This window comes from Trachemys scripta, chromosome 10 (assembly GCF_013100865.1).
Source record: "Trachemys scripta elegans isolate TJP31775 chromosome 10, CAS_Tse_1.0, whole genome shotgun sequence".
Classification (NCBI taxonomy): Eukaryota; Metazoa; Chordata; order Testudines; family Emydidae; genus Trachemys; species Trachemys scripta.
In genome coordinates, this window is record NC_048307.1 from 16,567,437 (window position 1) to 16,589,932 (window position 22,496).

The window sequence follows — 22,496 nt, forward strand, 5'->3', positions numbered from 1 at the left end:
TTGTGTTGAAAGTGGCAGACAGATCAAGGAGAAGTCCTTGGACTTGGCCAGGAGAAGGTGACCTTGGTTAAAGATGTTCTGGGAGTACACAAGCCTCAGAAACTAGATTCAAGGGGATTCAGCTGGGAGTAGAGAAGGGCGTTTGAGGCATTCAAGGCACCTGGTGGAAAAGGAAGAAGACTGGGTAGTTGAGAGGAATGATTAGTTTGACTGAATTGCTGTAACATATGTATCTGAAATGCTATTGGAGGAAGATAACTGAACAGTATTTTAAAATCTGTGACACACTGATGTACATTTAAAAAATAAACCATCACCAAAACAGGGTGCAAAGTAAATATTGTGTTTATTGAACTTCTTTTGCATTCATTGCAGTCTTTAGCACAAATTATTTCATTGGCACAGACAAGTGTTTATTCCTAGCAAATAAATGTGTTTCATTGCTCAAAATAGTCACATTCCAAATCTTGTTTTATAATCACAATAAAAATCCAGCTGCAGAGGGGTGATGCACACACTTCTAGGGATGCTGAGTGTAAAAGCTTTTCTCTCAGCCCACAAGAAGGTGCTGCTCTCTAAAAATGTCTTGCTGTTTAGTGACTGGAGGAGGACAGCTGATTGTCAAAGACATTTTGAGTGCTATAGAAAGATCACATGCCAGAAAATTAAGCTTTCTTGAGTGGGCAAAGTGCAACAGTTGGTGATGAAGAGTTAAGAATTGGTACGTCCTTAGAACTCAGCACTCTACAGCACATGCTACTGTAACATTCTGTGGCCATATGCCCACAGACACAACATTATAGGAGCATGGGGCTAGTTGCTAAAGGGAGACACAATCCCACATAGTAAGCCATGTAGGACATTCAGAAAGTCTGTTCATTGACCAGTAATATGATCTAGAGGACTACTACATTAAGGAGCCCACTGGTGGGCTTGTCCTGCCACATGGGGGCAAAATGGCAGAGAACCTGGATTTGTTCTACCTGACTAGGTTTCACCTGTCCAACAACAAGCCATTCAGACCTTTCTCAGTGACTTGCAGAGGTGATACAAGTATTTTCTCTACTCCTGGCCAAGATTAGAAGTGAGGCTGGGGAGCCAAACCTAGGCTGATTGCCTCTGTATTGGGTAGTGCTTGTTGACAAAGGGTGGCCATGGTATCAGCTGGCCCCCATTGTCAGTTGTGTGTATATTAAAGTGTGGTGTCTGGAGGTGTTATCAGTCAAAGGCCTTTCTCTTTTCAGATGGCTGGATGTATTGGTCTAGAGCAGTGTTTCCCAAACTTGGGAAGCCGCTTGTGTAGGGAAAGCCCCTGGTGGGCCGGGCCAATTTGTTTACCTGCTGTGTCTGCAGGTTCAGCCAATCGCGGCTCCCACTGGCCACGTTTTGCTGCTCCAGGCCAATGGGCGCTGCTGGAAACAGTGGCCAGTATGTCCCTCAGCCATGGTCTGTAGTTTGGATAAGGTAAATCATTTAACTTCTAAAGGACATCTCTGTATTTTTCTGCAGCTTGCAACGCTCTCTCACTGATCTCAAATACTTTCCAGAACATAGATGCAACACAGCCAAATCCTGGATCTGAACACAATGGAGTTTGGGAAAGTTCAGGTTTAGATCAGAACTCTGCTGCTGGCCCCTATCAATAAAATGCTTCAAACTGAAACCACATTTGGGAAAGTTTGGTTTTGCAACCAGATCTGAACTTTGTAGCTTGGGTTCATGATAGGATTCAATTTTGTAGCCTGGGTCCTTCTGTTCAATTTTCCAGGTAATCTAGGTGCTCATGATATTGGAAAAATCCAATAGAAAAAAAGGCAATTATAACACAGAGACGCTCTGACACCCTAAAAACCTCTCAATGCCAACTAGCAAATGGTTCACTATTTCTGTAACAGCAGCTCAGAATCATAAAATCATAAGACTAGAAGGGACCTCGAGAGGTCATCTAGCCCAGTCCCCTGCACTCGTGGCAGCACTAAGTATTATCTAGACCATCCCCGGTCAGGCTGGCTATCACAGGGGAACACTTCAAAGGTGGTTCGGGGACTAGGGTGCACCTATTGTTAATCTGCAAAGAAAAATGAGGACTTTGTTTGGGTGACTAACAGACTGGTTAAGCACCAGCAAGTCTCTCTCTCACGGGCAGTATGGGGAGGGGGGGGGAAGAGGAGGAGAACAAGGTAACAGTTCGGGGCACCCTGAGACCTGTTACAGCTTGCATGGCATCACTGGAGTGAAAGAAGCTATGTTAAACTCCCAACAATGTTACATTTGTCCCCATTCTTTGTTCCTTAACTCGTTCCTCTTGATTTTCCCGGTGATTGTCTTCGGTAGCTGTTGGACAAATTCCATCTAATAAAAAACACAAAACAACTTAGTATGCTTCCCAGTGATGTTTTGGGATTTTTTTTGCAATGGTGGCTCTGACCCCATGTGGAAGAATGGAAGGACTCACATGAATCAGGGCTACTTGCCTGACAGTTTCCAGAATCAGGCACTAAGACTATGTCTACACTACAGCTTATTGGCATAACTTATGTCACTCAGAGGTGTGAATAAACCACCTCCTGAGTGACATAAGTTAAACCGACAAGCGCTCGTGTGCACAGCGTTATGTTGGCAGGAGAGCTCTTCCCACCGACATAGCTTCTGCCATTCATGGAGGAGTTTTTATTATGCCGATGGGAGAGCTCTTTCCTGTCAGCATAGAGCGTCTTCACTTAATGCGCTGCAGCAGCACAGCTGCCTGCATAGGTACTGCTGTGCCGCTGCAGTTTTGTATGTGTAGAGGTGCCCTAATTGATTGCACATATAGTTTCCCAAGATGCACTGGGTTTTGTAAGAAACTTAAAATGGATACTTCTGGGGCTGTCGCTAATATGTTTACTCCAAAGCCAAAGGGACAAATCGTTCATCAATTTTCAATCAGGCAAATTTCCACTGACATCACTGGAGTGTTCCTGAGCAAGGAGTAAGTAAAAGCTAAGTAAGAAGCCGACGATTTTACCCCTGGTTTGGAACATGGGGAGTATCTAACTAGGACATTCTACCTGGCCCAGGAATATTTTTAAAGGTACAGGGGTACATTTATTAACAAACAATTTTATTAAAAACTTATGAAAGAGAAAATAAATGAGATTTAGAAAAGTTTCCCTGAACCAAATGGTCTCTCTCAATCTTGATCTCTCTCTTTTAGATGAATGAAGGAATCTCTGTCATTCTAAGTAAATCCAGAATGGTTCATTCTGGAGAGATTTAAGAAGGAGACATGTCCCATGTTAAAAATTACCCCTTGGGAGTACTTGCCTTTCTGGGATATTTGTATGGAGCAGTAACTTTCTTGACATGCTCCTGCAACTCAAGCGTTAATTTTTCCAGGTCACACGAGGAAAAGGCAGGTGACAAGACTACAAAAGCTTTCACCACCTACAGGGTAAAATCAATAGTACCAACCTGACACCAGCAATTTATAAATATTGTTAGATTTAGCTCCCAGTTAGCAATATCCCTCCCAGACCACGAGATAGTTAAGAGTTGTGTGAAGAAGCCAGTCTGTCTCTAAAACTGAGTGCCAGCGTGTGTGTAGGCAGGTAAGTGAGAGGAGAAGTGCAAGGACTGTCCCCTCTGCCCTTCACAGCAGTGCGGGGTTCACGTGCAATTGTAGTTCTCACAAGCACAATGGTTTCTCCTGGTTCGTGCTTCCACCGTCTCCAAAGCGGCCATGCTGGTAGGAAGCATGGCCGTGGCCTCGCTTCCCCCATCACACAAGCTAAGCAGGAGAGCAGGTCGGGCTTAGGAAGGGGGATTGCAGTGACTGTGCTCTGCGGGAGCTTCAGGAAGCTTTGATTTCTCTGAAGCACTGAGCATACACTGGTCACACAACTCACACTGAGGCAGTACAGTTCCACTCCACAATGGCAGGACTGTGCTTTCAAGGCACTCTTACACCTTCTCTGCACACAGTTTTTGTCCTGGTATAACTATGCTGATGTGGGGTGTGATTTTTTTTTCCAATGTAACCACTAGAATGGATACAATTATACCAGTATAAAGTATACTTCCAGTATGGGAATAGCTGTACCGATATCAGCACATTTCTACCAGTAACTGCAGCCACACAAAGGGTGCTGTACTGCTCTAACTATACCAGTACTGTAAAAAGTTACAACTTGTGTGTGTTGACAAGTCCTTAATAGCAGGAAGGTCCATTGATGGGAAAGTGTCTGTCACCATAAGTATCTCTTGGGGAGAGACTGTGGAGATGAATAAATAGAGCAAAGGGTTGTACATAGGGTTCTGTTTATCACCCTGGTAAAAGACTATTCACACTGATGTGATGCTGTGCAACAGCTGCACTTTGTACAGTGAATCACAAACCGTTTTGCCTCCTTGAAATATTTTCCTCATCACTCTCAACATCATTACCTCGCCTCTGAGGGGGTCTGGGCTGCTGACGGCAGCAGATTCTACTACAGCTGGGTGCTCTATCAAGGCATTCTCTACTTCAGATGGTCCAATACGATACCTAGGAGAGGAAAATGAGGTATTTAATTATACTGATCTGGTGTGAATATGTCTTTAACCAGTACTGGGGTAAGAAAGAACTGATTATTGCCTAAGGCCCCAACCAAAATCAGACCCACATTGTGCTAGACGTCCTGCAAAAACTCCCTCCTCCAAGAGCTTACAATCAGACAGACAAAGGGTGGCAGGAGAAACAGAGGCAGGAACTGACTTCATCAAGGTTACACAGCAGGGCAGTGGCAGAGCCAAAGATAGAATCCAGCTCTCCTGAGTCCTAGTCCAATGCACTAGTCACTGAACCATGCTACCGGAATAAGACTATGTCTGATTCATTTGTAAGTCCCCTTGTAAGTTCCTTCCTGCCAAGAAACTCATCACCAGTTCCTCTCTTATAAATGTTATGTTATAGGATGATAGAACTACACAGAAAGCTTGCAAAACCAGTAAAACAAACTAACCCTGAAGAATTGATGACATCATCAGATCTTCCAAGAAACCAGAAATATCCATCTTCATCCATAGTCCCTCTGTCCCCCGTGACAAAAAAATTTCCACGTTCTGATGAAGCGGTTTTCTCAGGGTTATCCTGATAACATTTCACAAATGACAATTAAAATCTTTAGTGTAGTTTAATCATAAATTCTGCTGTTTTACACACAACTGTAAAGTGATCAGCCCTGTATAGCATATTAATGTATAGCAATGAAAGACAAATAAATAATCCTTTGTCTTTAAATAGCACCTTTGGTAACAGAATCTCAAAGAGTTGTACAAAAGTGGGTATTCTAAACTCCACCTCATTGATGGGGAAAGGTTCAGACAGAGGTTCAGAATTAGATATAGATATAATCCATAGTAAAGGAGGAGACCCAGGGGGCATTCTGCTTCCAAATTCCTCCTTGAATTCTCCAGGACACATAGGGAGGCATGCTCTGCTACAGCCTTTATTTACATATTTTTATTTATCTAGGTCACACAGCAAGGTGGTGGCACAGTCAGGAAAGGAAGTCTAGGTTTCTAAATGTCCTCATCACCTGCTCAAAACTTTAGATTTATATCCACATGGAGGTGCATGTTATGTGCACAAATAATGCACATAACACATATAATACTCAATGCAGTCAGGGTCATTGGCGAGGATGTGCTAGATGGAACTTCAGCTTGACTTTCAGAGCCCAGTTTTAAAAGGTAATGAACCAAAACCCTGGATCCAAACACCTCAAAATGTTGAGATGATTGAAATGTGGATCTAGATTCTTTTAACTTGGGTCCCATCTCTACTTTGAAGAGAGTTCCTTCAGATTCTCCTTAGTCGGGAGGACTGTTAGTACAGTGCATGACCTTGAGATTGGTGAGTAGGCATAAAATCTGATGAAAATCTGGGTCTTTGTATCTAGTATGGAATTAGAGGGATTTCCTACGTTGGTAAAACAGGTTCCTTACTATGTACTTAGAGAAAAGACCAAGTGGCCTTTTAGGTTTGATTCTGATGGCAATTTCCCCTTCTTGTCCTGGAGGCAGAACATTAGCATTCTCATCGATGATCTAGAAGAAGAAAAACATACTTCAGTAAAGCAAATAACAAACTGATACAAGACAGGAAGTTGTATTAACAAACCTGAACATCGTAAAGGGGAACTGCCTTTCCCATTGATCCGGGTTTAATCTTCATCCCTTTGAAAACGGAACAAACTATTCCCTGTAAAAAGAGAGTTTTACTTCTGCAGAAATATTACATATATTCAGTCAGGTTCTACATTCATTCATTTTCCACTTCAATTCCAAACTGCTATGAATTAAGGGTTACAAAAACCCTGTGGGCTAGGCAAGTATTTTAAAGATTGGGACAGTGGAGTAACTTGCATGAAGTCACACAGCAAGTCTGTGAAACAACCTGTAAAAGAGTCCAGGTATCTTGACCCCAAGTCCTATATCTTAGCAACAACATCCTCCTTCTTCCCTATCACTTCGCTCAGGATTTTCTCAGAAATCTTTATGGAAAAATGAAAGCACAAAAACCTCCACCTTTTCCCTGAGCTCTACAAGATAGCCATGTTTTTAAATCAACATAAATTTGTAAGTTACTGTATTTTAATGGACTCTTCCTTGACATTTCAAGTAAGTAACAAATGGTTTCCTTTTGGCTTTTTTAACCATGCAACTCAGAAAAGCAAAAGAAATTAAAACTCATTAACACATTATTAACCCATTTGAACATACTGTTTCTGTTTGTCCATATATTTCATAGATAGTCAGGCCAGTCTTCCTTTTCCACTGCTCGATCACTTCTGGGTTGAGTTGCTCCCCTCCACTCACACAGTGCTGCAGACTCATGAACTTGTAACTTAATAAGGATTTAAAAAGTCATGAGAGTCACTGAAAGACCATTGAGGGCAAAGGGGCCTGTCGCTGGATTCTAGTGGCTTTTGGTGATAAGCACAGCAGCTAAAGGGCTTGCAAATGTCAACAAACAATAATGGAAAGCTCTTAGTTGAAAGAGTTATCTTCACTCGAGTACAGAAATCAGAGGAAGAGATTTAAGCTACTTTAGCTCCCGATTCTGCAAGGACAAATGCCTATGCTAAACTTTGTACAGTAGTCCCACTGAAGTCAACCCACATTCCTACTCAGTTACAGTCACGTGAATGGGCCATTATGAAAAACACATCACTAAGGTATGAAAAACAAAATCCTTTGGTAACTGAAATTTATGGTAGAGAATTTTGCTAGTATTCAGCAAAATTCAGTACAAAAGATTTCTTGTGAGTCCTGCCACCTCATGATTAAACTACGTCATGTGCAGAAGGACCATCTTTGGAGGGTTGTATTTCCAGCACTGAAGTCATCGCACTAACTAGTGTTTCTGACACTGTGTAAAACTTGACACACCAGCTAGGTCTACTTAAGTTTTCAGAAGGTCACCCATCACCATGGAATCTGAGCACCTCTACATGGGTTCATGAGAACATTGTTTCTGGGTTTGATGCACTTGGCTTCAGCCCCTTCGAGCTTTGCTAAGAATGTCAGCTTTGAGTGACCCCCCCAAATTTTGGAGAGAAACAGTTGAAAATGCTGTGTTTCCTCCACCTTTCATAATGAAATTATGCAAACCCCATGCATTTCTCATAACTATCTTTTCAAAAGATGCTGGTTATACTGATGAAACTCAATATATTGTGCCAAGCACCTAGAGTTGTGATTTCATTAAAATTTATTCAGGTGAGTATTGTTAGTAAGTCATCTCTCTCCTGAAGTACCTGGTAAGATCATGCTGCTCCAGCATGCGGAACAAAGTTGGAGCACCAAAGATAGTAGTGATGGGAAATCTGGAGAGAGTCTAGTGAAATAAAACAACAAGATGAACAAAGTTTATGTGTGAACTGCAGCAAAGATTACATTAGCTAAGGGAGTAAGGGAGTGGACTTCCCCTCTGCTAAAAACAGAGGGGAAGTCCACTCCCCAATCTCACCCTCCTCCTTAGTCAGTGTAGAGAGCTCCTTCTCTAGTTTCAAACAACTGTAATCACTGATATTATCAAAAACTATCTCTACATCAACTGTACCAACATTCTGGCTCTCTTCTGGGTTCCCCTCTGAAATGTCACTAGTTACTACAGCTGTTGAGTGTTACTTTACATACATGTTCTGGAATGCTATGAATAAAGAGTAAGTAATGACCTCAGGATTAGAGTTAGTTTTTCAACTAATCATTATTTTGTCAAAAATACTGATTTGTCTAAACTGAACCTGTGTTGCATTCAATGAATTTCCTGACTTAAAAAAAGTTGAGGAAAGGTCAAAATTTAAACAAAACATTTTGATTGACCTGAAGTGAAAAAACCTAATAGGAGCTGCTCAGTTAATTCAAGATTTGTTTTGAGGTCTACCTTGCACATGGGGAAACTTCAGCAAACCTACAGGATGACTTTTTTCTTACATTTAGGAGAGTTGTTGATTCAACATGTGGAAGGCTGTGTACAAAGACACATGACCCGAAAACCCATGGATCAAGAACAGATCCCAGCGAAGCTATTATCCAGCCTGTATCTGATAAGCACCACATCATGTCTTCAGGAGTCAAATCCAGCCAGTATCTGATATGAAGAGAAAAGAGTGATTACGGAAAACTTTTTTTTTTAAAAATAGACAATGGAACTAGAAATCAAGAACTTTAACTAGGTGTATACACAATAAGCATTAACAATGGTATTGCCTCATGACGAGTTTGTGGGCTCCATTCTCTTTGCAGGAATAACCCATCTGGGAGAGCTGGGGAGGTGGAGACTCTGAATGTAATCCTTTGTGAATTTCCAGGGTGAATTTCCTTTGTGTTCTTCCATTATTGCATTGGCGGGGGTGGGGTGGGGTGGGGTGGGGTGGCGTGGAGAGAAGTAAGGTGGTAGAGGAAGAAGCGGAAGATTCTATGGAGGAGGCTGGGAATTCCACTCTTTAAATTCATGGATCTCAGTGGTTGTGCTGGGGGCAAAGGTGATCTGTGTCATGGTGTTCTCTTGCTTTTGCACAGCTGTCCAAGCACATGATATCTATAGGAGTTGTGCTTCTAGAGTTATCTCCAGTTGTAGGTTGTCACCTGAATTCCTCTCAAGAAATGCTGGGAGTCATTCCTTAATTCAAAATGGAAAGATGAGATCTGATCTCACTTCCCTTGTAGACAGGGGGAGTTTTGCCAGTGACATCATTAGGGAGCAGGATTGAAGCCACACATTGCATATTTCTTACCCAATGCTTCTTAATCAGACCTTTGGTGTATCTCAGTTATCTTGGTCAACCAGACTCATGCTTTCCACTTCACACTCAGTTTGGTTCCAGGTTATAAAACTACCAGAGCCACAGTCCTTACCTTTCACTTATGACAGGTCTGAAACCAAGACTGCCTTGGGAGTGTTCAGCCATCTTTGGAGAACCTGTGGTTCCGCTGGTAAAGTAGATAATCATTGGGTCTTGAATCTTTGTTTTAACGCAGATGTGATCAGCAGGTTGTGCTCTTTAAAATATAGAATATAATGGTGGCTAAAGTGGATACAGGTGCAATCTACTGAGGTTTTGGCATGCAAATGTGGATTAGGTGTTGCAACTGCCCTCTTTCCCATCCCAGATTAAGCTCCTCTTGTGTCCTTTGGATATTACATCTCCCTGGATGAGAGCACTGACTTTCTTTCAGATAGCCTGCCTTACTCTAGTCTCATTTCTCATCCAGCATTAAATCCTATCCAGTTAATATAATTAAACAGAAAAGTTAGTAAGAAATCAGCATGGTAGATTCTTCTTAAAGGAGAAAGAGAAGGAAGACACCAGGAAAGCTTCATGTAGGAAGCAAAAATTGATATATTGGTGGGACAATCAAGAAGGGAGATGTGGATACCACATCATCACTTGCACTTCATTGAATCTGAGAAAGCTAAGAAGGAGGTGAGGAATTGGGGTATAAATCAGGCAGCTACCTATGGAAGAACACATTCAGAAAAAAAAAGTTCAAAATGTGATCTAAACTGAATCTAAACATGTTGAGATTTTAAAAAATGGATTAACTTTAAAGAAAATATCACACTGCGTCTATTTCCTGGGTCCACATCGGAGCAGAGATTCCAAAGAACAATTAGAAATGTTATTCTTGTGATCTAGCTGACCAGGCTAGAATTTGGAAGCACAGGAATACTCAAAAAATTCTGCAGTGAGACTTCCAGTCTAGTTTTCAAAAGGAAGAGATTTGGAGATGTCCACATGAGCACCAAGGGCCAATCATTCCATAGACATGTTTGACCAAATTAGACAAAAACAACTTAGGTCTAGTTCCTGCCCCTATTTCATGTACAGCACACCCATTAAGTAAGGATAGGATGGGACCCACCTGGAAAGAGACTGCTGTTAGAAAAGCAACTCTGATTTGGAAACATCAGCAAGGCTGTTGCAAAAAACTCCATTAATGCCTGACTCTGTGTCTAATGGATACAATGTACTTTTGAGAAACCCTCATTTTCTATCCTGTTATTGTAGCACTTCTAATGCCTACTTACTTGTATAGTTCATTAAAGTTCAGCCACCCATCTCTTCTGCCTTCGGATACAATTAACTTGGTTTTCAGAAACTGGCAATCAGATGCAACTGCGTCCACTGTAGATGCCACTATATCATTGGTAATGATACACGTGGCCTTAGAAGCCTGGAGTCTATACAAAATGTCTTTAGCTGTTAATTGGGAGGTCCCTACAATGAGGACGATTCCTGGAAGAGCAATAAGGTTACTTTTTAAGAAGATATTTTTAATTTGATCATTTTCTGTGTGGGAACATACCCAAAAATTATTCCCCAACCTATACCAAAAATGAATTTGGATCTAATATTGGTTGGCAAAAACTGTTTAGTAGTTAATTAATGTATATAGTTTTCTTCTTTATGAAAAAAACTAAAACTTCTGTTCTTAACATTTTTCAGCTATCAAGTTCAGCAATCTGAAACTGACCTGTTCTCATACAAGCCACATTCACCAGCCACCATTCCGGTATCCGGGGCAGAATCAGCATAACTCTGTCTCCCTTCTGCAGACCACATATATCAGAGAGGACATTGGCCACTTTTCTGGAGTGGAATCCCAGCTCCTCAAAGCTCCACCTCACTTCATTTCCTCTTCCATTTACCCACCAGAAGGCTGGGTTTGATGATCTCCTTCCGTCCTACAAAACAGCACAAGGGTTAAAAAAAAAAGGATCATTTCAAATGCCAATCAAACTTGTCATGCACATTTATCAATGAGTTTACTGTGGATCTGTATATCCCATGGCGTGCACATTGGGAATCATCCAAAGCCAATTGAAGTCATTGGAAAAACTCTTGTTGACCTCACATAGCTTTGGATCAGCCCCAATTATTTCCAGTAATCTTTTACTTTTTCTGAGCCCTCAGAGTTTAACAGATCAACTGTCTCTAGTCTGAAGGCCAGTCCGGACTTTCACCTGAAGTCTCTAATGCTCAGCATTAACACTCATATGAGATATCAGATGATATGAAATGCTTCACCTGTTACGCCTCATGTTCTGGGCCCAGAGTCAGGGGAATCTATTAAATGATGGTAACACAGACAGGGTGAAATGAAATGACATGAGAATGCTGAGGAACAATTCTGTCTCCTGCATGATGGACTCAGAACAAAAAGGAACAATGGAGCTGATTGATGATAAGGATTTCCTCACAATGATCTGTGCAGTATTAGAATCTATTCTGGAGAGAGAGAGCTGTGTCTTGGGGAAAGTCAAGTGTGGTCACTTTGTACAGCACCTTGACTTTATTATTTAACTTTATGTAAATAAAGGGTTTAACTCAGGGCTGGCCTTACCATGAGGCGAACTGAGGCGGCCGCCTCAGGTGCCAGACTTGGGGCGGGTGTGGGGAAGGCGCCACTAAGACCCAGAGTGTAGAAAATTGTGTCTGCGGCTGGTGCCTATGTATTCTCTCTGCTCTAGATGCATAGAGATGGTGAAGTGTTGTGCTGGAGGAAGGAGGGCACAAGAGACATAACAGGCAGGCAGGAGAAAAGGTGAGAGGGAATAACAGAAAGCAGCAGGAGCTGCAGGGAGAGAGAGGAGGAGGAAGAGCCTCTTATGTACCTCTCTGGCACCCCCAGGAGCCTGGACTCATTAACACCAGCTTCTCAGGGAGCTTCCTGTTTCCTGCTGCTTCTCTGAACCCACTTGAGGAGAACAGGCAGTCAACTGAAGTAGTAGGAGCCAGTTAGGCCCTGAAGACACTGATATCTTCCCTCACTCAGGCCCTGCTACCAGCCTGCTTATTTGTCCCCTTCAATTGAGTGTTGAGAGCCACTATAGCTGGCACAGAACAGCAGTCATGAGTGAAAGAAGAAAATGCCCCTCTGGGGCAGCATTCAGAAAAAGCAAGCAAGCAAAGGAAGCTTTTCTATCTAAGCAGGAAGAAGCTCTCCTGAGATACATAGACACAAATGTTCACGGTGAGCCTTCCAGCCCCAGGGAGGATGTTAGTGTTGAGGAGATGCCTGATCTTCCAGTTAGTCAGTCAGAGTGCAGGTGACCCGACAGCTACTGCAGCATCCATATCTCCATCTCAAATGGATGTAACCATGCACATTCCTGAAAAAAAGTGTAGATCAGAGAAGTGTGTGGTGGAGGCACAAGAAACAGCTGCTGCTGAGTTTAGTTCCTTAAGTCTAGATGATCCAGGACTGTGGACCCACTTGAGCAGTAGCCTGAGGGACTTCCTTGTACAGCATGGGCCACAGCAAGTGAAAAACTTCATGTTCCCCAAAGACAATGAAAATAGAAGTTTCCACCCAACACATTACTGGCGTGAAATCCCCAATGGTGACAAAGTGGAGAGGCGATAGCTTATGTACTCAAAAACCCAGAATGCTGCATACAGTTTTTGTTGCAAACTCTTCCAGTCTAACGTTTCAGCCACCTTAGGTTCTACAGGAACAAAGGACTGAAAAAATCTGCTAGAAATCTGGCATCACCAGAGAGCATTCCACAGGCGGATGAGACTAAGGTTAAAGGCCACCATAGATGATCAGCATCACGAGAAGATTGCATCAGAGTCTCTTTATTGGCAAAATGTTCTGAAAAGGCTCATTGCCATTGTGAGAATGTTGCTACCCAAAACCTAGTACTGCATGGCATGTCAGATCAGCTGTATGTGCCAAACAATGGAAACTTCCTTAAAATTGTGGCCCTGATGGCTGAGTTTGATGCTGTACTCCGGGAGCATCTAAGAAGTGTCACCATCCAAGAAATGTACACACACCACTACCTTGGAAAAACAATTCAAAATGAGATCATACGTTACTGGCAACAAAAGTCAAACAGAAGATTGTGGCAAATAGGAAGACAGCAAGATATTATTCTGTTATTCTGGACTGCACACCTGATTTCACCCATATGGAACAAATGACATTAATGGTGTGTTTTGTAACAACAACAAAACCTAGTGAAAATGTCACTGCAATGGTGACTGTCAGAGAGCCATTTTCTAGAATTTATTGACACTGATGATACTACAGGAGCTGGTATGACAAATGTGCTTCTTAAAAAATTGGAAGATATGAGAATTGTGACAGCTGACATGAGAAGTCAGGGCTATGATAATGGTGCCAACATGAGAGGAAAGAACAGAGGAGTGCAGACACGAATCTGAGAGCTAAACCCTCGAGCTTTTTTTGTCCCATGCAGTTCTCAATCATTGAACTTGGTGGTCAGTGATGCAGCATCAGCTTCTAGTGAGGCTGCTGAATTTTTTAATGTAAAAAATTATTTTTTTTATGTATTTTTCTCTGCATCAACTCATCGATGGCAAATTTTGAAGGAACATCCTCTCTGACACTGAAACCACTGAGTGCCACATGATGGGAAAGTCGAGTGGAGGCAATAAAGCCTATCAAACACCAAATTGGGAAGATAGATGATGCCATAGTTGCCATTATGGAGGATAATGCTATGACAGGAACTGTTCGTGGGAGAACAGTGGCAGAGGGAATTGGAATCACCAGAAACATTCATAACTTCAAATTTCTGTGTGGCTTAGTGTTGTGGCATGACATACTGTTTGAAATAAATGTTGTAAGCAAGAGACTCCAAGGTGTTGATCTTGATATATCTGGAGCAATGGAACAACTGGACAAAGCAAAGTCATACCTACAGTCTTACCGGTCAGATGAGGGATTTCAAAATGTTCTGAAGAATGCACAGAAGTTGGTAGAGGAATCCTTCCTTCACACTGAAGCTATTTTGCCACCCATTCAAGAATACAAGCGTCACCGAAGAAGACGACATTTTGATTACGAGGCATGGGATAATCCCATAAGAGACCCCAAACAACAATTCAAAGTTGAATTCTTTAACCAGATGCTAGATTGTGCAATACAGTCAGTTGAACGTTTCATGCAGCTCAAGGATCACAGCAGTTTATTTGGGATGTTGTATGATATTCCAAAACTCCTCACTATATCTAAAGAAGACCTACACCAGCAATGCAGGGCACTAGAGATAGTGTTGACACATGATGACATGCGCAATATTGATGCGAATGATTTAGGTGATGAACTGAAAGCCCTTTCAAGATACATTTCAGCAGGATCAACTCCAAAGGCTGTTCTGGAATATATGTGCACAAATAAGTTGACTACCCTCTTTTCAAATGCTTTTGTTGCTCTGCGCATACTTCTAACACTTCCTGTAACAGTTGCCAGTGGAGCTTCTCCAAGCTGAAGTTAATAAAAACACATCTACGCTCCACAATGACACAGGAGAGGCTGGTCGGCCTTGCAACCATCTCAATAGAGCATGAGCTGGCCCAGACTGTGGACCTTCAGCAGGAAGCAGTTCAAATCTATGCAACCAAGAAGGCACAGAAAGTACCACTTTGATTATTCAAACAGATAAAAATTCCAGTGTTTACTATGCAGACAAGAAAAGTTACATTTGCTGTTCAGGCATTTGAAAGTTAAATGTTACTTAAAATTTTTGAACAAGGCATTTTAAGTTGTTAAGTTCTCCTTTATTGGGGTAGGTAGCAGAGCAGTACCATGAGAGGAGTAGAACAGGAAGAAGGCAGAATTGAGACCTTTCAAAATTTTGGCCCAAGCGAGGGACATGGGGGCATCATTTGAGCTCCCCGCCTCAGGTGCCAAAATGTTGTGGGCCGATCCTGCTTAACCTTTCTGCTGTACCTATGCCAGGAGTCCCAATAGGACTTTGATGGGAGAAAAGTGAACAAGATTTAGCCCAAGGAACCCAGCCCGTCTAATGGAAAAGCATGATAATTGCAAATGCAAATTATCTTCAGAAACTGATTTGTCTTTTAAATAAATGACAAACATAGTTATTCAAAAAGAAATAAAATCTCTAATCTGCCCGATGACAGAGATTTTACCTTTTCCATCTGAGACCATTTGTCCAGCACATCACTTGCAAAGTTAAAGTATTCGGGCACTTGCTGTTCACCCTGCTTGATAGATACGTCATGGGAAAATAGCTCTGGGGCAAGCAGCCTGGGTTGTTTATGGAAAAGCCTACAACTTGATTTGGAAATCCACAAGGATTTGAGAATCTGTAATTTAAGCAAAGTCTTCATGGTAGCAGAGGATTTGTCAGGTTGTTTTAGACCACGTAAGAAAATAAATAAAATAGTTGTTGTGGATCCTGAAACAAAAGAAAAGACAAAAACAACAGTTATCATCATCCTGAAAGTTGTCTGACAAACAAGCAAAGATAGAGGGTCTAATTCTGATTTGGTGTATTAATCAGTACAAATCTTTTATAATAAGCATGTCAATCTGTAGTTTTTAATAGAATGTCAGTAAAGTGGATCACACTGTTTGGAAAAACCATCCATTTATTTGGCTTATTTATATCTTGCACCACCAAGTTCTTAAGAATTTAGCTGTCTGCAGCATTAATCTTGGATCTTATTTGCAGCTTTATGGCTGACTAGCGTACTGTTCCTTAGAGGTGCTAATCGCTCACAATTCTTATTGAAGTCAATCAGTGTCATTTAACACACACTGATGTCCGTATCCAAGAATGGTGACACTTTGTAGTCTCCATCTGCTAAAACTACTCTGATTTCTTTAACTTTCCTGTGTGTAGCATGTCCTTAGCTGATGTTTTTCCAAGAGGTTTCCACAACAATCCTCACAGACTTTCCCTGATCAATGTGCAGGGCTGGCTCCAGCTTTTCTGCCATCCCAAACAGTGAAAAAAGAAAAAGAAAAAAGCCATAGAAGCCACTCTCTTCGGTGGCACTTCAGCAGCAGCTCAAAGAGGAAGAGAGGGACTGAGGGACCGGCCGCCGAATTCCAGCCCAAAGTACCTGCTTCCTTAGCTGGTGTCTGGAGCCGGCCCTGTCAATGTGCTAGAAGACTACCTCATTCGTCACATAGATCCCAATCCAGCAAAGCACATAAGCATGTACATAACATTAAGCATGTGTATTACTGTTAACTTCAACGGGACTACTCAGGTTCTTAAAGTAAACACATGCTTAAACACTTTGCTAGATTAGGGCCACATTCCCCAATTTGGTTTTTTGCTACAAGATAGGTCTACATTTGTTTTACATTGTACTACATCTCCCATCTGAATACACAGTAATGATCCCAAACACTTCGGAGTCCATTTACATTCTTCCTTGATATCTGTGCCTTCTATCTTTCTCTCTCTTTAGTATTATCACAAATGTGGAGATGTCGGCTTCAGTCCTTTTGCCAGATTGTATGCACATAGTGAACATTCGGGATACATTTACGTGCTCCCAGCTCGGGTAGATGGACACATACTAGCTCTGCTCAAGTTAGCACACTACAAATAGCAGTGTAGCTTGGGGGAGTAAAGGCACCAGCTTGGGATAGCCACCTGAGTGCAACCCCACCCAGACACTCTGCGTATATACTTGGGTGGCTAGCCAGAGCTATTCCTGGCTAGACTGCTATTTTTCGCATGCTAGCTCAAGCAGAGCTAGCATGTGTTTATCTACCTAAGCTGGGAAGAAGGTTCCTACCTACAGCGTAGATATACTCTTAGCGAGTGCTGCAAGTGTACCTGGAGCATTCCATGTCATGGAACAAAACACAGTCCCTGCCCTGCAGAGCTTGCAGTCAGAACATTTACCAGTGGCGACCTAAAGGCCTATCAAGTTATGAAAATTGTTTTCTGTCTCCCCACCCGTCCCATTCATTAACGCTTTTCAAGTTTCTGGAAGATACGCTTTAATGAAACGTAAGTTATTAGACTCAGTACAAAAGTAACTGGGTGAAGTTCTATGGCCTGTGGTACTCAGAAGATCAGACAAGATGAGCGAATGGTCCCTTATGGCCTTAAAAATCTATGAATTAAATAGAAAAAAAATCATTTATAGCTATGCTCTGGATCAAGTTAATTCCATGTGTAACTATATGAAGTCCTACTGAGTGAGTTTTTCCCTTTGTCCCGGTTTTCTATTCAGCGCCATATTTACTCCACCTCCAGTTTCTAACCTTAGCTTAACTCTTTCTCTAATCTGACGTGGAACTTTCTCAAAAGCTCATAGACTATCCTAGTACTATTTATCCTCAGAATATTCCCTACCATAGCAGTAGTATCATCAAAGCACATCAGCAAGTTAGGTGAGTTTGGCCCCCTTCCTGCATGACTCCATGTTAGCTACTGTTCAGCAAAACAAGGTCTTCTCCAACCACATCCCTCAAGATACTTTCCAAGGGTTCCCTTCGTTAATGCAGTTTAATTCACTTTGTAGTTTGTCCCTTGAGTCCTTCAACACTTTATTTCCAACCTTGCAGTCTTTAGGAATCTCACCCTAATGAAACTGTTAGTGAGGGTTCACGGATTTCCTTGATCAAATCTTTTAAAACTCACGGATGTGTGTTTCCTAGACCCTATGCTTGGTCTCCTTTTCACAGCATCTATTCTTTTTAGAACCAGTTTTGCTTCCCGCACACTATTTGCTGTAGCTCCCACTGAAAAATTGATCTCGGGCTTGTTCAGACCTTTATTCCCAAAGGCAAAATAACTATTTAACAGCTGGACTCTTTCCTTGTTCCTCAGCAGGAGCTGTCTCACCAATGTTTAACCTGTGTATCAAGAGAAGGTACCCAATGAACCTCTAACACACTGATCTTTCCAGTGATGTGTGACTGCATTGAAGGAAATTTTGTGGGCTTGACACTGGATTGACATTTATCCTGTGAGATTTAATGACCTTTGTGGAGGCACTGAAACTTAGTAAGAGGTATTTGTATAATTCGCAATAAAAAAATGCTGATTATTGGACATTCTTCATGGAGGGGGTCATTTTTTACTTTGTATTTGCACAAAACCTAGCGCAGTGGGGCTCCAGTCCTGATTGTATTACAATAACGCTCAGGGCCCCCAGAAGAATACAATAATCATCATCATCAGGAAGTATTAGTGCAGGAAAAACCCAGAAGAAATATTGATATATTTTCCTTGTGTGATGGTTAATTGGCCTAGAGATATTTTTTGCTGTGTTTATTACTGACACTTTTTGCTTTATGAATGATGTGTAGAGTGCTTAGCACTAGGGTTACTAAATTTTAGATCTGTTGGTACACTGAAGGTTGTATTTTTACCTTATTCTTCTCAAGTTTGAAACATCCCTGAGACTACAGACAGCTATAGTAGATTCTGTATTACGACGTCTAGATAAAGTTACCTTACTAGTACGTTTTATGCTGTTCTCATATCTTGCTGGCATGTAAAGTTAAATAAAAACCCAAAGCAAAATTTGTTACCATGTTACAAATATTTCACTGCTTAAGTTAAATCGTTCACTGATTACTATTTAAGAGTATTAAGTTAGACCTTATTTTTTGTTAAACTAACTTAAAATTAACAGAGTAGGTCATATTGTTTACCGAGTCTAATTCCTGCTAATTAGAAGTGTGACATGATCAATCTGGTTTATATACCTGACCCAGTGACTGGATAATGATGCTATTAGTGCCACTACATAGTTAAGGAGTACTTGTGGCACCTTAGAGACTAACGAATTTATTTGAGCATAAGCTTTCGTGGGCTACAGCCCACTTCATCAGATGCATAGAATGGAACATATATTAAGAAGATATATATACACAACAGAGAACATGAAAAGGTGGAAGTTGCCATACCAATTCTAAGAGCTAATTAATTAAGATGAGCTATTAATAAAATTGGTATGGCAATCCATGTATGCTCAAATAAATTTGTTAGTCTCTAAGGTGCCACAAGTACTCCTGTTCTTTTTGTGGATACAGACTAACACGCTGCGACTCTGAAACCTGTTACATAGTTAAGGTTGTATCTAGCTTCTCATTATTATAAACTTGGATTTTGACTTTCCCCAGTTGTTTCACCCTCCCCGCCTCAATCCCACTTTTCAGACCCCTTTGATTTGAAGGGCTGTCAATAGGCAAACTGTAACTAACTGTGTTTAAAATGATATTGCTGAAGAGACCCTGTGGCCCTGATCCAGTCGTTCTTACTTGGGCAATAATCCCACTGAGCAAGAATGGTAGCCCTGAGCTCTAAAAAGTGAGCAATTGGTTTGATTTGTTTCTATAATGAAATAGGACTAAATCATACCTCATTTGTGAGAACAGCCCCATTGACATCAATGGAACCACACTCAGAAAGGAGCAGGATTTGTTTCTTTGAGAAAGAGGGTTAGGCCCCTTAGCAACTATTGATAAGGATGGTCTTGCTCAGAAATTACTGAACCACCAGATATGAATTCAGATTGCAGCCGGGCCTGCTTTTTAGGGGACAGGAGAATACAGAGCAATCAGAAATCACTCCAGTCCACTCCAGAATTTGGATTTATACGTTATAAAATGAAGGATTTAAATTGAACCCGACATTTGCAATCGTAAGTATCCCTTATCCAGAGATCTGATTGAAATTTTCCAAATTAAGTTTTATTGATGAAAAATGGACTTAATCTGTCCATCCGTTCCCCCCTCCCAAAAAAAATTTCCCACCCAAAATGGACATTATTGAAATTTTCTATTTAAAAAAAAGTAATTTACTGAAGACGCAGTTTGTAGTAAAAAATTGACGGTTTTGAGTACATGAAAAATTTCTTCAACGGTTTCAGTGATGATTTCAATCAAAAATATCATGGAAAATTCTACAGAAGGTGAAAAATGGGTTCATTTTTACCCCTGAAAAACAGAACCAAATTTCAAAATTTTGAATGTTTTCCCAATTATTTTTCTGTTTTTTGACTGGCCCTGATTGTATGGTAGCAACTCCTTTCCATAAATTGATTTTTAAAATTTCTTCAACAGTGTGTTGTAATGGTGACAATTACAAGCAAACTACTAAAGAGAACAGAAGATGCTAAGAAGCATTTGCCTTATTCTTTTAAAATTATATGTCAAAACGTTAGGGGAAAACTTTTCCAAATTGGGATTTCCCAGATGAGCAAAAATCTCAGACACTTTCTCCAGAAGAGAAATTACACCAGATTCTGACACTTTCTCCAGTTCAGTTGCAGCAGAAAATGAATTCAAGAAATTAAATAAGGGAAAAAGAAAAATCTCACCCAATAGTGTTGAGTCCTTTGAAGAGTTGTATAAATCTAATGAAGTTGAAGACACAGGCAAACCAACACATTCTACTGACCTGTTCGCTGTGGTAAAGTGCCAGGCTGGACATAGGAACACTCAGAAAGCTGCACGAGGTAAACCTTCTCCACTGGTTCTTTCAGCTGTCAGGGTATGTGTCCCTCCCCAGAAGAGGCACTGTAGATATTAGTTTTTATTTGGATACACGTACCCTGGACACAAACCCTCTTAATCAACAGTGTTTAGTCTGATGCCATCTTTATTTTTACAGTTCTCATCTACTGAAGAGATGCAAACAGTGCATAATGTATAACAGAGCAGGCAATTTGATGTTTATTTCCTGTGCAGTGATAGTTATCTTGTAATCATTTACATTGCTGTAAAGTCACTTAAGTCACCTGATTTTCAAAGCTGCTGAGTACCCAACAGCTCCCATCAACACAGGTTTTTATAACAGTTTGTGTGTGTTGGAGTTGTGGGAAGCAGGTTCTAGTCGGCACTCTGCAGGTGTATTTTGTGTTATTCTGGAGAAGGGACAAGAAATGAATTGCCTATATCTAGACATTGCTGTAAAGTATGTCTGATTTGTCCCTTAACCCAGAGCACTTTGTCTCTTCCCTTCTTTCCCCATTTTAAAGAGTTAACTATCTAATGAACTCAACAAGACAAATAAAATAGCAGGACTAGAAAGCTTCCAAAATCTAATTCTTCCAGCTGATAATACATCCACAAGTAGTGCTAGTTGTGAATATTTTGACTAAACATTTTTCCATTGGAAAATGCTAATTCATCAAAACCAAACTGTTAGCATCAGTTTTGACAAATTTCTTGTTTAGAAAAAAAAATATTGGGAAAAAAACATTTTGAAATTGTCAAAATGGGACATTTTTGAAATGAAAAATTCAATTTTTTAAAGTCTAAATGACTTTTCATTTTGAAATTTAAATTATCGTAAAAAAAAAAGTCAAAATCAAAATGAAACATTTAGAAAATGTTGAAACAAAATGTTTCCACTGACCCAGACAAAAAAATTTAGGATTGTCTGTGAAATGTTTTGATATTTTGACTTTTTGTCCTGATTTGGGATGGGAAATATTTTTGAAATCTTGAAAATTTTCCTGGGATAAGGAAGTTGTTTCCCATCCCATCCTCCCCTATAGATTCCCAAATTCTCATATCTTCCTTTTGCATTCCGACATCCTCCTTCTCTTTTGTTAGTCATATCCACTCTTTTCCTAAATGGCCTGATTCAAAGCCTTTTGCGAACCTTTTCAAAGCCAATGCGAACTCCTGGCCCTAAATAAATGATTTCTATTTTAAAATCTTGTGGGAACGATTATGGAAGAAAGTTTATCTCCTCTTCTTTTTGTACTTAATAGTCCCATCCATGCTGCTTGACCCTGCCAGCAGGTAGGGGATCTTGGGAGACAACTACTGCACTGGTGGGGTGCAAAATAAACTTTATTAAGAAAATGCAAAAACAGGGAAAATTCAATAGGGAGGGGTACGGGGTTTGTTAAGTTAGACAATTGGGGAGGGGTCTCTTTTAGTAAATAGGATAGGGGGTTTCAATAGTGGGGTACAATACAGTGGGGTCCAATACAGTTGGTAACCAATTAACACTGAAGCATAAATGTAACAGGTAGCTAACAGTTCCTATGTAAAGGGTGTGTCACAGCAGCAAATAACCAACTAACAGTTATGGGTAAAATGTGTTAAATAACCAACAACTCTAGGTAAAAATATGTCACAGAGGTGTAAATGTAAAATGTGAGGTGTGTTAGAGAGGAAAAGGGTAACCAATGGGGTTTTATGCTAGACTTCAGTAATACAATTGAGGTTTGGCAGCAGCAGGAGCGGGGTGAGCA

At 40.9% G+C, this 22,496-nt stretch overlaps 1 protein-coding gene across 3 annotated transcripts; it reads right to left on the reverse strand.

The window, feature by feature from the left end:
- Nucleotides 1-1,370: 1,370 nt before the first annotated feature.
- LOC117884419 (acyl-coenzyme A synthetase ACSM4, mitochondrial-like) lies at nucleotides 1,371-21,510 on the reverse strand. 3 transcript variants are annotated; one of them, XM_034784797.1, is made up of 14 exons: nucleotides 20,687-21,510; nucleotides 15,438-15,706; nucleotides 11,005-11,215; nucleotides 10,559-10,766; nucleotides 9,385-9,459; nucleotides 8,461-8,617; nucleotides 7,782-7,861; nucleotides 6,745-6,868; nucleotides 6,143-6,223; nucleotides 5,968-6,069; nucleotides 4,983-5,110; nucleotides 4,426-4,525; nucleotides 3,307-3,426; nucleotides 1,371-2,352 (listed from the first exon to the last, which is right to left on the reverse strand). In XM_034784797.1, exons 2-14 carry the CDS (start codon nucleotides 15,636-15,638, stop codon nucleotides 2,266-2,268), a joined length of 1,674 nt encoding a protein of 557 aa, XP_034640688.1. In that variant the 5' UTR covers nucleotides 15,639-15,706; nucleotides 20,687-21,510; the 3' UTR covers nucleotides 1,371-2,265. The 3 variants fall into 3 exon arrangements, with proteins under 3 accessions (XP_034640688.1, XP_034640685.1, XP_034640686.1); XM_034784794.1 differs by having other exon boundaries at nucleotides 9,385-9,528; XM_034784795.1 differs by lacking the exon at nucleotides 20,687-21,510 and adding an exon at nucleotides 20,607-20,681 and having other exon boundaries at nucleotides 9,385-9,528.
- Between the last annotated feature and the right edge of the window lie 986 nt (nucleotides 21,511-22,496).

Bases quoted from the DNA above. Each gene is read 5' to 3' on its own strand.
- LOC117884419 (XM_034784794.1), bottom strand. From the start codon at position 15,638: ATGAAGACTTTGCTTAAATTACAGATTCTCAAATCCTTGTGGATTTCC. The intron at 7,862-8,460 runs GTAAGAAAAAAG...TTATTTCACTAG, and splicing joins AATCAACAACTCTCCTAAAT to ACTCTCTCCAGATTTCCCAT. The intron at 6,224-6,744 runs GTATGTTCAAAT...CTCTTTTTACAG, and splicing joins TATATGGACAAACAGAAACA to GGAATAGTTTGTTCCGTTTT.